The sequence below is a fragment of the Oncorhynchus keta genome, chromosome 8 (genome assembly GCF_023373465.1).
Source record: "Oncorhynchus keta strain PuntledgeMale-10-30-2019 chromosome 8, Oket_V2, whole genome shotgun sequence".
In the NCBI taxonomy this organism is placed as follows: Eukaryota; Metazoa; Chordata; class Actinopteri; order Salmoniformes; family Salmonidae; genus Oncorhynchus; species Oncorhynchus keta.
In genome coordinates, this window is record NC_068428.1 from 4,168,390 (window position 1) to 4,182,251 (window position 13,862).

At 41.4% G+C, this 13,862-nt stretch overlaps 1 protein-coding gene across 1 annotated transcript in view; it reads left to right on the plus strand.

Moving 5' to 3' along the window:
• The window catches only part of mei4 (meiosis-specific, MEI4 homolog (S. cerevisiae)), a 44,572-nt gene that overhangs the window by 9,084 nt on the left and 21,626 nt on the right, over window positions 1-13,862 (plus strand). The window contains exon 4 of the mRNA XM_035774448.2: window positions 6,127-6,258. Coding sequence (XP_035630341.1) covers window positions 6,127-6,258 — 132 coding nt within the window. The remainder of the gene's footprint in view (window positions 1-6,126; window positions 6,259-13,862) is intronic.

The following is a 13,862-nucleotide window of genomic DNA, read 5'->3' on the forward strand; positions in this document are numbered from 1 at the left end:
CAAGTGGGACACAATCATGAAGTGGAACAACATTTATTGGATATTTCAAACTTTTTTAACAAATCAAAAACTGAAAAATTGGGCGTGCAAAATTATTCAGCCCCCTTAAGTTAATACTTTGTAGCGCCACCGTTTGCTGCGATAACAGCTGTAAGTCGCTTGGGGTATGTCTCTATCAGTTTTGCACATCGAGAGACTGACATTTTTTCCCATTCCTCCTTGCAAAACAGCTCGAGCTCAGTGAGGTTGGATGGAGAGCATTTGTGAACAGCAGTTTTCAGTTCTTTCCACAAATTCTCGATTGGATTCAGGTCTGGACTTTGACTTGGCCATTCTAACACCTGGATATGTTTATTTTTGAACCATTCCATTGTAGATTTTGCTTTATGTTTTGGATCATTGTCTTGTTGGAAGACAAATCTCCGTCCCAGTCTCAGGTCTTTTGCAGACTCCATCAGGTTTTCTTCCAGAATGGTCCTGTATTTGGCTCCATCCATCTTCCCATCAATTTTAACCATCTTCCCTGTCCCTGCTGAAGAAAAGCAGGCCCAAACCATGATGCTGCCACCACCATGTTTGACAGTGGGGATGGTGTGTTCAGGGTGATGAGCTGTGTTGCTTTTACGCCAAACATAACGTTTTGCATTGTTGCCAAAAAGTTCCATTTTGGTGTCATCTGACCAGAGCACCTTCTTCCACATGTTTGGTGTGTCTCCCAGGTGGCTTGTGGCAAACTTTAAACAACACTTTTTATGGATATCTTTAAGAAATGGCTTTCTTCTTGCCACTCTTCCATAAAGGCCAGATTTGTGCAATATACGATTGTTGTCCTATGGACAGAGTCTCCCACCTCAGCTGTAGATCTCTGCAGTTCATCCAGAGTGATCATGGGCCTCTTGGCTGCATCTCTGATCAGTCTTCTCCTTGTATGAGCTGAAAGTTTAGAGGGACGGCCAGGTCTTGGTAGATTTGCAGTGGTCTGATACTCCTTCCATTTCAATATTATCACTTGCACAGTGCTCCTTGGGATGTTTAAAGCTTGGGAAATCTTTTTGTATCCAAATCCAGCTTTAAACTTCTTCACAACAGTATCTCGGAACTGCCTGGTGTGTTCCTCGTTCTTCATGATGCTCTCTGCGCTTTTAACGGACCTCTGAGACTATCACAGTGCAGGTGCATTTATACGGAGACTTGATTACACACAGGTGGATTGTATTTATCATCATTAGTCATTTAGGTCAACATTGGATCATTCAGAGATCCTCACTGAACTTCTGGAGAGAGTTTGCTGCACTGAAAGTAAAGGGGCTGAATCATTTTGCACGCCCAATTTTTCAGTTTTTGATTTGTTAAAAAAGTTTGAAATATCCAATAAATGTCGTTCCACTTCATGATTGTGTCCCACTTGTTGTTGATTCTTCACAAAAAAAATACAGTTTTATATCTTTATGTTTGAAGCCTGAAATGTGGCAAAAGGTCGCAAAGTTCAAGGGGGCCGAATACTTTCGCAAGGCACTGTAGACTGACCAGGTGAAAGCTATGATCCCTTACTGTTAAGTCCACTTCAATCGGCGTAGATGAAGGGGAGGAGACCGGTTAAGGAAGGATTTTTAAGTCTTGAGACAATTGAGACATGGATTGTGTACACTACCGGTCAAAAGATTTAGAACGCCTACTCATTCAAGGCTTTTTCTTAATTTGACTATTGTCTACATTGTATACTAATAGTGAAGGCATCAAAACTATGAAATAACACATATGGAATCATGTAGCAATCAAAAAAGGGTTAAACAAATTAAATATTTTATATTTGAGATTCTTCAAATAGCCACCCTTTGTCTTGATAGCTTTCTCTCAACCAGCTTCACCTGGAATGCTTTTTCAACATTCAACAGTCTTGAAGTAGTTCCCACATATGCTGAGCACTTGTTGGCTTCTTTTCCTTCACTCTGCGGTCCGACTCATCCCAAAACATCTCAGTTTGGTTGAGGTCCGGGGATTGTAGAGGCTAGGTCATCTGATGCAGCCCTCCATCACTTTCCTTCTTGGTCAAATAGCCCTTACACAGCCTGGAGGTGTGTTGGGTCATTGTCCTGTTCAAAAACAAATGATAGTCCCACTAAGCCCAAACCAGATATATTGAGGATTGCTGCAGAATGCAGCAATGGTAGCTATGCTGGTAGCTATGCTGGTTAAGTGTGCCTTGAATTCTAAATAAATCACAGACAGTGTCACCAACAAAGCACCCCTACACCATTCAGTGTCACCCGTTCACCCACACAACTTCTCACAATATCGCCAATTTGGACTCCAGACCAAAGGACACATTTCCACCAGTCTAATGTCCAATGCTCATATTTCTTGGCCCAAGCAAGTCTCTTCTTGTTGGTGTCGTTTAGTTGTGGTTTCTTGCAGCAATTCAACCATGGAGGCCTGATTCACACAGTCTGCGCGAATCATGCCTTCATGGTCGAATTGCTGAAACGAAACCACTACTAAAGGACACCAATAAGAAGAGACTTGCTTGGGCCAAGAAACACAAGCAATGGACATTAGACCGGTGGAAATCTGTCCTTTGGTCTTTGAGTCCAAATTTGCGATTTTATTCTGCAGCAATACGCCATCCCATCTGGTTTGGACTTAGTGGGACTATCATTTGTTTTTCAACAGGACAATGACACAACACACCTCCAGGCTGTGTAAGGGCTATTTGACCAAGAAGGAGAGTGATGGAGTGCTGCATCAGATGACCTGGCCTCCACAATCACCCGACATCAACCCAATGGTTTGGTATGAGTTGGACTGCAAAGTGTAGGAAATGCAGCCACCAAGTGCAAAACATATGTGGGAACTCCTTCAAGGCTTTTGGAAAATCATTCCTCATGAAGCTGGTTGAGAGAATGCCAAGAGTGTGCAAAGCTGTCATCAAGGCAAAGGGTGGCTACTTTGAAGAATCTAAAATATATTTAGATTTGTTTAACACTTTTTCGGTTATTACATGATTGCATGTGTTATTTCATAGTGGATGTCTTCACTATTATTCTACAATGTAGAATAGAGGTCAACCGATTAATCGGAATGGCCGATTAATTAGGGCCGATTTCAAGTTTTCATTACAATCGGAAATCTGTATTTTTGGACACCAATTTGGCAGTTTTTTTTTTTTACACCTTTATTTTACTAGGCAAGTCAGTTAAGAATACATTCTTATTTTCAATGACGGCCTAGGAACGGTGGGTTAACTGCCTCGTTCAGGGGCAGAACGACAGATTTTCACCTTGTCAGCTCGGGGGATTCAATCTTGCAACCTTACAGTTAACTAGCCCAACGCTCTAACCACCTGCCTCTCATTGCACTCCAAGAGGAGCCTGCCTGTTACGCGAATGCAGTTAGCCAAGGTAAGTTGCTAGCTATCATATAACTTATCTTATAAAAAACAATCAATCAATCATAATCACTAGTTAACTACACATGGTTGACGATATTACTAGTTTATCTAGTGTGTCCTGTGTTGCATATAATCGATGCGGTGCATATCGTTGCTTCAATGTGTACCTAACCATGAACATCAATGCCTTTCTTAAAATCAATACACAGAAGTATATATTTTTAAACCTGCATATTTAGCTAAAAGAAATCCAGGTTAGCAGGCAATGTTAACTATGTGAAATTGTGTCACTTCTCTTGTGTTCATTGCACACAGAATCAGTGTATATGCAACAGTTTGGGATGCCTAATTTGCCAGAATGTTATGTAATTATGACATAACATTGAAGGTTGTGCAAAGTACCAGGATTTTTTAGACGAATGGATGCCACCCGTTAGATAAAATACGGAACGGTTCCGTATTTCACTGAAAGTTAAAACGTCTTGTTTTTGAGATGATAGTTTCCGGATTCAACCATATTAATGACCTAATGCTCATATTTCTTTGTGTTATCATGTTATAACTAAGTCTATGATTTGATAGAGCAGTCTGACTGAGCGGTGGTAGGCAGCAGCAGGCTCGTAAGCAGTCATTCAAACAGCATTTAGCTAGCTAGTTAGCGGGGTGCGCGCTAATAGCGTTTCAAACGTCACTCGCTCTGAGACTTGAAGTGGTTGTTCCCCTTGCTCTGCATGGGTAACGCTGCTTTGAGTGTGGCTGTTGTCGATGTGTTCCTGGTTCGAGCCCGGGTAGGGGCGAGGAGAGGGACGGAAGCTATAACGTTACTGTTACACTGGCAATACTAAAGTGCCTATAAGAACATCCAATAGTCAAAGGTTAATGAAATACAAATGGTATAGAGAAAAATAGTCCTATAATTTCTATAATAACTACAACCTAAAACTTCTTACCTGGGAATATTGAAGACTCATGGTAAAAGGAACCACCAGCTTTCATATGTTCTCATGTGCAGAACCTCCGTACCGCATCGCCATTCGCCTCCCAAATCTTGTAACAATGCAGAGGGCTCTGTATAGCACCGCATTGACATGATTGGGTGACGGGAGGTGGGGGCGGTACATCCTGTATAAACACAAACTCACTTCACAGCTCTGACCTGCTCTGCGACGCTCAAGAAATATGAATGCCCTGATTTCTGCTGAGTCTGTATCACCGTAAATTCGGCATGGCCAATACAGACATTGGATTGATCCTGCAGTGCCCAGATGCACAGTGCTCTCCAGGAATGCGCTCTCTCCCGCCAATTTGTGCACATTCATTGTTTCTTAACTTCATTGTGTGAATTGTTCGCAGTTGGTTGTTAGGAATATACGTAATTCCCCCGTTACATATATCACCAGTCGTACATTTACCTTTAATTCCTATAATTTCTAATCTACAATGTTTGTTTGGTTATGGTCATTTCTGTTAATGTATTCAATATATTATTATTCCAGTCTTAAGGTTCTCATTGTCGGAGTAGACACATTGTTTGCATAGCGCATGCTACTCTTGTGAGAAACAAGTTTTGGTTTATTTCATTCCATTTAGAGTTTTGTCAATTCAATTTAGTCATTGACAGAAGCGCTCCAAACAAAAGACAATGTTGAGTAAGGACGCACACCTGATTACGCGTAGAAGTATATAGGCCTATGAGGCTACCTGGCCTGCACGCAAATGTAGGAATATAAATGTGCCTGTTTAGGGATCTAAAAGTATTTCTGATTGGCTTAACACACCACCACTAATGAGCTGTGGAGCTTCTCAACTTAAAGTTGTCTTCACCTCAAACAGCAAGCAAACAAAGTCTGTTTTTACACCCATTGACAATGACAATATTTACTCAATGTAGTAACTCCACAATACTTTTGAGATAATATTCTATAAGAGGAACAGGAGTAGAACATTTGAGGTGCCAGTGATCAGCTCCGGTGAGCTCCTGCCCAAGTAAAGCACTGCTTCTTATCCCTTGCACAAATAGCCTACAGCTGTGTCTGTCTCAAACTCACTTGCATGGGAAACTGAGGACCCAGAATATTTTATATAGCAAGTTCGCTAGTGCAAGCTTCTGGCTGAACCCAAGTTAATAATTGATACAATGTTTCAAGTTCGTTGCAGACAGGCCATGTATAGCAAATGTGATTTTTAGGATATTTTTTCTTTATCAGGATATTTTCTACCTGCAGGTTGCAATGTTTTTATTTGTTGCCTTTATATAGGCTATTTTTACATAGTTGACGATGGCAATAGAAGGGACTTTTTAGGTTTGTATCATTTTCATTTAGATTAGGATAGAATTCTAATTAACCACATGACAATGATTTGGAGATATGAAGGCGATGTTTTAAATGAAATGAAAATGTTCCACGCAAATGTGCATATGAAAATCATAACTGGCACGCAGATCAGTATAAATAATAAGATGTATTGGCAAAATGCGAAAGGTTACCAACTTCTAGTATAGTCTATTACCGGCTTAAAGCATCAGACAAGCTCAATATATATAGTTGGTTTTATTAAAACACATAGGGTGTGTCTATATATGCAAAAATACACCAATTGATTGGTCGAAAGAACAAAACTTTTGGTTGACCAAGATCTTTTGGGGGTTGGGGACAGCCCTAGTTAAGTGAAAGAATATGGGGGTTGGTGGTGTTACCGTGCTGTTTTTTGATGTGTTTCCCTCTGGTCTGCATCAGTTCCAGGTTCAGGAGAGGCTGACGGAGTGTTTGATCCTGCTGGGAGGGAGCAACTTGCTTAGGTCCCTGCTCATCCGTCATGTGCTGTCTGAGATCAACCGGCTGGCAGAACACCTCTGGATCACCTGCCAGGTAAGGACCAGGACACGCGCACACAAGCACACACACACACACACACACACACACACACACACACACACACACACACACACACACACACACACACACACACACACACACACACACACACACACACCTCTTGTTTGCCAGCGCTCTCCACACAGACCTGGGGTGGGGGAAGGGAGGATGTTACAGGTTTGTATAGGATGAGTTAAATCATTGAATTTAATTATGTTTATAGTACTGTTTATTATGCATATGTAGTGAGCCAGTATTGGGACAGTTACATGTATTTTGTTGTTTTGCCTCTGTACTCCAGCATTTTGGATATGAAATGATACATTGACTATGAGGTTAAAATGCAGACTGTCAGCTTTGATTTCAGGGTATTTCCATCCATATCGGGTGAACCGTTAAGGATTACATTACTTTTTAGACAAATCCCCCCCATTTTAGGGGACCAAAAGTATTGGCACAAATGTACTTCAAGTAGTAAAACGTTAAGTATTTCATCCCATATTCATTGCACGCAATGACTACATCAAGCTTGACTACAAATTTGTTGGAAGTATTTGCTTGTTTGTTTTGGTTGTGTTTCAGATTATTTTGTGCCCAATCTAAATGAATGGTATATAATGTATTGTGTCATTTTGGAGTAGATGTTTTGTTGTAAATAATAATAGAATATGTTTCTAAACTCTTCATTAATGTGGATGCCACCATGATTACGGATCCTGAATGAATTGTGAATAATGATGAATGAGAAAGTTAGACATACAACTATCATACCCCCAACAAAATGCTAACCTCCACTCTTAATGTAATAGTGTTAGCATGTCTTGGTGGTATGATATTTGAGTGTCTGTAACTTTCTCACTCAGGGCATATTGCACAAGCCTACATGTCACAACATTGGTCTCAGGTAGCCTACAAGGTGTGGTGGGTGATGCTGTTTGACTGGCACTTCTCCTCTGAAAGCCAGTGTATACACACAGCCCAGCCGCCAGCGCTCATGCAAAATAGAAATGTGTGAATAGGGAATTGAAAGCAGATTATTCTCCCTTCTCGTGGCGCTCAACTCCCACTGTAGAGAGACAGTTTGTGTGTTTTTCCTTCATCCTATTGAGAAAAGCCCTTATTGAAGCAGCCCTGAGCAAAAAGCAGAACACAGTGCTGCTGTACCAAGTGAATGAGAAAAGAGAATTTCTGTCACATCATTTTGTCTGCAAGCAAAGTCCTAGACATTGGTTTATTAAATACTATAGGACCTTTTCTTTCCTGATACCAGTGTTGTTGAGTTATTTACACTGTGGCTGCTACTGTAGACCACTGTCATTTGGTTATAATGTATTCAGATGACCTGTAATTGTTCACTTAATTTTTGGAGCTGTTGACTTGCCTCGTACCCCTCTAACATTGAGGTCTTGATACTTCATAGTACTTGTGCCACTTCAAAGCCATTATGTCCTTGCACTTGACCCCTCTGCTGTCAATGTAGAAAAACTGTCGGATAAATTGCTGGTAAAGACCTCTACCGTTTGAAGACTTAGCCACCAGACTAGCTAATTAGTATAGCCTGACCGATATATTGGTTCACCGATATCGGCTGCTATTGGCCTTTTACAAACATATCGGTATCGGCCGATAATTCCACCGATAACCAATATTCAATAAATAGGATGAAAAAAGGGAATCTCATGCTTATCCGAACACTTAGATAGCAATGTTTCATTATTGTCACAATGCAAGAAATCAACATTTGAAGCATATTTCTTGGACAATTGGTCTTTTGGATGGCAATTTCGTAAAACAGTTTATCAGCAGATGTATCGGTAAGTTTTGTACCCCCCAAAATATTGGAATCGGTATCGGACCCCAAAAACACACCAGTCGGGCTCTACTCGGCATAGTACCCCACCCCCCCAGATGTCCCTGTCTGTGTCCCAAATGACACCCTTTTATAAGACACCACTTTTGACTAGGGCCAATAGGGCTCTGGTTAAAAGTAGTGCACTATATAGGGAATAGGGTGCCATTTGGATCGCATCCCCAATGATGCGGTTGAAAGGATTGCGGTGCATCTAACAGAACTTAGAATGGGCTGCTGGCTTGCAGTCGCACTGTGGTACATTATTACAACAACAGGCTTAATTTGCTCTACAAGCTTGTCTGTGCTGTTGAACATTTGCATGAAAATTGAGACATAACAGGCTTCTTTTTTGTTGATTTAGTCTTGGAATATGCTCTCTATACAATAATACATGAATGCAACTGTGGAGAAGAGGCCAGTGCATTGAGAGCTGTAGGCTGGGCTTTTGTCATTATTTTTTTATTTCACCTTTATTTAACCAGGTAGGCCAGTTGAGAACAAGTTCTCATTTACAACTGCGACCTGGCCAAGATAAAGCAAAGCAGTGCGACAAAAACAATTACACAGAGTTACACATAAACAAACGTACAGTCAATAACACAATAGAAAAATCTATGTACAGTGTCTGTAAATGTAGAAGATTAGGGAGGTAAGGCAATAAATAGGCCATAGAGGCGAAATAATTACAATTTAGCATTAACACTGGAGTGATAGATGTGCAGATGATGATGTGCAAGTAGAGATACTGGGGTGAAAAAGAGCAAAAAGATAACAATATTGTCAGGTCTTCTAGGAGTAGTGGGTTTGGAGTCAGGCGCAGAGAGCAGAGGGTTAGGACAATCGTATTTATTCCGGTGCAAAACGGCCACGCCAAAAACACTAGGCGCATAAAACTGACCGGCCCAAAAACAGGACCCAAACAGTCCGGAGAAAATAAAATACAAATGCACATCCACAAACTAACAGAGGAACAAACCCGCACAAAAGCAGGCGGGCCTAACCGGCTTAAATAGCCCTAACCAAAACCCAAACAAGAAACAGGTGTAACTACACTAACAGAAAAGGAAAAGGGGATCGGTGGCAGCTAGTAGACCGGTGACGCCGAGCGCCGCCCGAACAGGAAGAGGAGCCACCTTTGGTGGGAGTCATGACAAATTTGGGGATGAGGTAGTTGGATGTGCTATTTACAGATTTGCTCTGTACAGGTACAGTGATCGGTAAGCTGCTCTGACAGCTGATGCTTAAAGTTAGAGAGGGAGATATAAGTCTCCAGCTTTAGTAATTTTTGCAATCGTTCCAGTTATTGGCAGCAGAGAACTGGAAGGAAAGGCGGCCAAAGGAGGTGTCGGCTTTGGGGATTACCAGTGAAATATACCTGCTGGAGCGCGTGCTACGGGTGGTTGTTGCTTATATAGACTTATATAACCTGGAGCCAGTGGGTTTGGCGAGGAATATGTAGCGAGGGCCAGCCAATGAGAGCATACAGGTCGCAGTGGTGGGTAGTATATGGGGCTTTGGTGACAAAACGGAAGGCTGTGATAGACTACATCCAGTTTCCTGAGTAGAGTGTTGGAGGCTATTTTGTAAATTACATCGCCGAAGTCAAGGATCAGTAGGGCTGCCTGATTTGCCCATCAAAACACAGCGAGTGGGATTGTATAACGCATCAAGCCTCTTACTGCATCTTGCCTTGCAATGCAGTGGGGCAGTTTCTGTTAATATTGTATGATTTTCGAGAGCTGTGGTCAAGTCCTGGGAAATACAGTTTGAAGACTTGCCAGCAGGGCCTAAAACTAAACCTAAAACTTTTTAGTTTTAGTGGCAGGTACTGTAGATAATAAAATCTTCCAGCCACACTGATTTTCTTACCAGCCAAAATATTTTTGGGGCCATAATTTCACAAAGAAACGCACACAAAACGGATGAGCATGCTTATTAATGTTTCTAACCATTAAATGTATTACGAGCAAGAAGTGATGTGGTATATTGCTTGATTTAATATTCTGTGACCTATGATGTCTATTTTTCCCAGCAGTGGGAGCAAACTCAAACATTGAAAAGCAACCGAGCTTGTTAACAAAACAATGTAAATAGCCAAGAAACACAAGGAAAACTTGAGTAAATTAGACCAATTTATATGCCTGTACCCAATGCTTCTAAAAACAAATCTTTCGGGTACTCACAGCCCCCCAGACAGGCAGTGTTGCTGCATGAGGTGGGATAGCTACAACGTTAGGATTCAGATTTCTTTGTGTCTTACTAGATATGAAACAAAATGGCAGAAATACTTTGAAAACAGCTACAGCAGCGTTTATTTTGCTATAAATCACAACTCGCACTTGTGGCCATACTTGACCATTTTTTTTCAATTGCTCACACTTTAGAACCCGGAGTGTTACCACGCGGTAACGTGGCTGGTAAATCAGACATTCTTACCCACCAATGCCAAAACTCGCTTTTGGCAGGTGGCGGGTGTTCATTTTAGGCCCTGCTTGTCACACTTTAGTCTAGCCGTGGCTCGAAGGTCTTGTGGAGAAAAAAAAAACAGTACTAATTTATCAGTCTCTTCTTTTCCGTCCTCGTGGCTGGGTAATGCACGGTACTGTATGCAGGGAGCATCCTCGGACTGATAGCCTCCCTGTGCGTTTGAGCCTCCCATGTGTCCGTGCGTGTTACCCCTGTCTTTCCCCCAGATCTGCAGTGGGACTGTGATAAAGGCAGACCAGTCAGGTGAGGTGTATTTCTAGGGTGATTTATGTGAGCATTAAGATTCCGTTAACCCTTCACACAGAGTGACAGAGCCACATGGTTTCCTCCTGCCTCTGTAGCTTCATGCACTCAGTAAGGGGTAACGCTGTGGGGGCTGCTCCTTTGGGATGGAGGTCGGGATGATCAGTTCAGTCCACCGACACACACACACACACACTGCAGCAACATAAACACACACTACCTTGGTCGCTAGAGGTGAGATAGGCATCCCCATCTGTTTGCTAGACCCTTCCCATGGTAAAAAAAATAAAAAATAAGTCAGGACTTGGTAGTGGTTGTATAAGGGACAAGATCTGTGTGTTGGCCTAAAATGTCATTTTTAAAACCATGTCACTAGTTGCTTCTCTGTTAATGTAGCGGTCTGGTAACACCTAATAACAAGACAGTTCTAAGGACAACATGAAGAGGATGCTCAATTATGCCAAATTGTTTTAACGATGAGTCAGTCAGAGCTCTATTGGATCTGGTTGTATTCTGAGAAGTAATTTAGGATCAAATTGTTGTATAATTGGTTTGTTGCCCGATGGACATTGTAATCATGATTATTATGAGAATGATTGCATTTCTAATTGTTTTTTCTACAGACATGCTGTAGGCTGCATATAGCCTAATACTGAACCAAAGAGTGGTGCTGCCTCAAGTCTCTAGTGATGACAATCAATTAAAGAATGATTACTTCAGTAGTATTTTCTTTAAGCCATTATTATTTAATCGGGAGTAGTGACTATTAGGGTTGGGCGATGTTACGACACAATTGGAAATCAACGACGTTTGACAGACATTGTCGATTGCAACGACATCATGATGTGACAGGCGATAGTTTTTATATGTTTACATTTTTTTCATTTTTTTTCAGACGATAGTTTAACCTATTTGAACATGACTGGCACAGCAGAAGTCGGCCAGCGCACAACAGTGCAGCTCACAGCATGGCGACACGCCAAATGACCTACCTATTCCTATTTGCCGTAGCCTTTTTCATGAATTATGTAGGTAGACTTAGCCTACTATTAACATAACGCATGAGTAGGCCTGCAATGTAGACGGATGATAATGGGCCTTTTGCAGCAGACACTCCGTTGTGTGGCTTGTTCTGAAATCTTCATTTCCCTTTTTGTCCCATTCCCCATTTTTTATTTGCATGTGACTTGTTAGTCTAAGCATATATTTCACGATCAACATTGAAATTAATCCAGGAGGCCAGTAAACCGAGTTCTATCTCAGTTATGTTTGTGAATATCCTAAATAAAAACATGATATGGTAATAATGAGAGATGGATAACCAACAATTGCAAGATGGAATGGGAGGTTAAACAAACCTTAAACGTTTTTGGACTCCACCTGACCAAAGTTTTTAGGAAAAACAAAGTGTTCCGCCGGAAATTCCTTGCAAACTTAACAGCCAATAATATAGCCCTACTGTCAATAAAATGAGCAGTTAACATGACAAGTTTAAATAGATGTTATTATTGTGGAAGTGTTTATTCCTTGAATATATATATATTATATCCTTGAATTGCACTACGGGCATTTTCTATTTTATTTTAACCTTTATTTAACCAGGCAAGTCAGTTAAGAACAAATTCTTATTTTCAATGACGGCCTAGGAACAGTGGGTTAACCGCCTGTTCAGGGGCAGAACGGCAGATTTGTACCTTGTCAGCTCGGGGGTTTGAACTCGCAACCTTCCGGTTACTAGTCACACGCTCTAACCACTAGGCTACCCTGCCGCCCCATTACATAACCACCCGCAGTAGCGCTTTTCATAAGCGCAAATAAAAATATATGTTGCCTATAAAAAGAGTGGCTACAAATTACAAAATTAATCAAGTAATCAAAATAATTATGAAATTAACCGAATAAATGAAAGTGCAAATAAGTTTTAAAGCACACAACAGAGTATTCTAGCCTAGGCTACATTTATTTTGAATAAGACACATCTGTGAATACAGGCTTTGAAAATTAAACAAATAATGCAATGAAGAACCATTGACTATTTTTCTTTTCATTATATATTAACCTACCTAAAGGTTACTGGCAAGGAACACAAGCATGTTCACCCTTTCTGGCTTTAATAGTCTCTGGAGTGGCATGCTGTATGTAGACCCACTGAAAACACATTCAGACTGAATGAGGGAAAAAAAAATGTTGATGATACAATTGTATAGTAACGAGGTTTGGACAGGTCGATGTGTCATTCCAGACATCTCCCAACCCTAGTGACTATTCCATAAGCAGAGTTTAGCCCAGCCAGGCAGCAGGTTTGCAGGCTCCGGTGGTGGGCAGAGGCGGGTTGCCACTGCCCTTGGACCATTCAGAGAAGCCCAGCCATCTGGGCCCCGTGTTGCACTGTGACAGGGCATGACAGTCACAGCAGATAGCACCCAACCCAAACAGACAGACAACCCACACAGCCCATAGGACAAATGGTACAAACACTCACTCACTTCTCCAATAACACTATAACACTGGGCAGTAAAAATGAAAATCTAGACTGTTTTTCTGACTGTGCTTTATGTCAAGTTTAAATCATGGTTGTTCTGTGGCTATTGTGAAGCAATTTATCACCCTGGCCCTGCCATTTTGTAATTAGTAAAACACTTTACCGGAGCCATATATTTAGATATATGGCTCTGCTGTTTACTGATGGTGGTCTTTTTCATCTTACACAGGGGTACTCCAAGGACAAACCCATAGCCTGAATATGATCTATCAGACTCGGTGTCCAAGCAGCAAACCTGTTTTTTATTGTCTAATTAGAGTGTGCTAGCTAGCCCAGTCTTAAGTCTGGGAGGGAAGGGATTGTCAGGGATGACTACCTTTTAATAATATGAAGTTTGGCTCCAGGATGATAAATGAAAGTTATCAGATGTGCAGAGCTCGGTCAGCTATCATGTCAGCTAGAGCCAGAGGAAATGAGTGTCAGAGCTGTGGCTTGTAAAGGGCAATGGCAGCTAAAACTGTTCTGTTTAGCCTC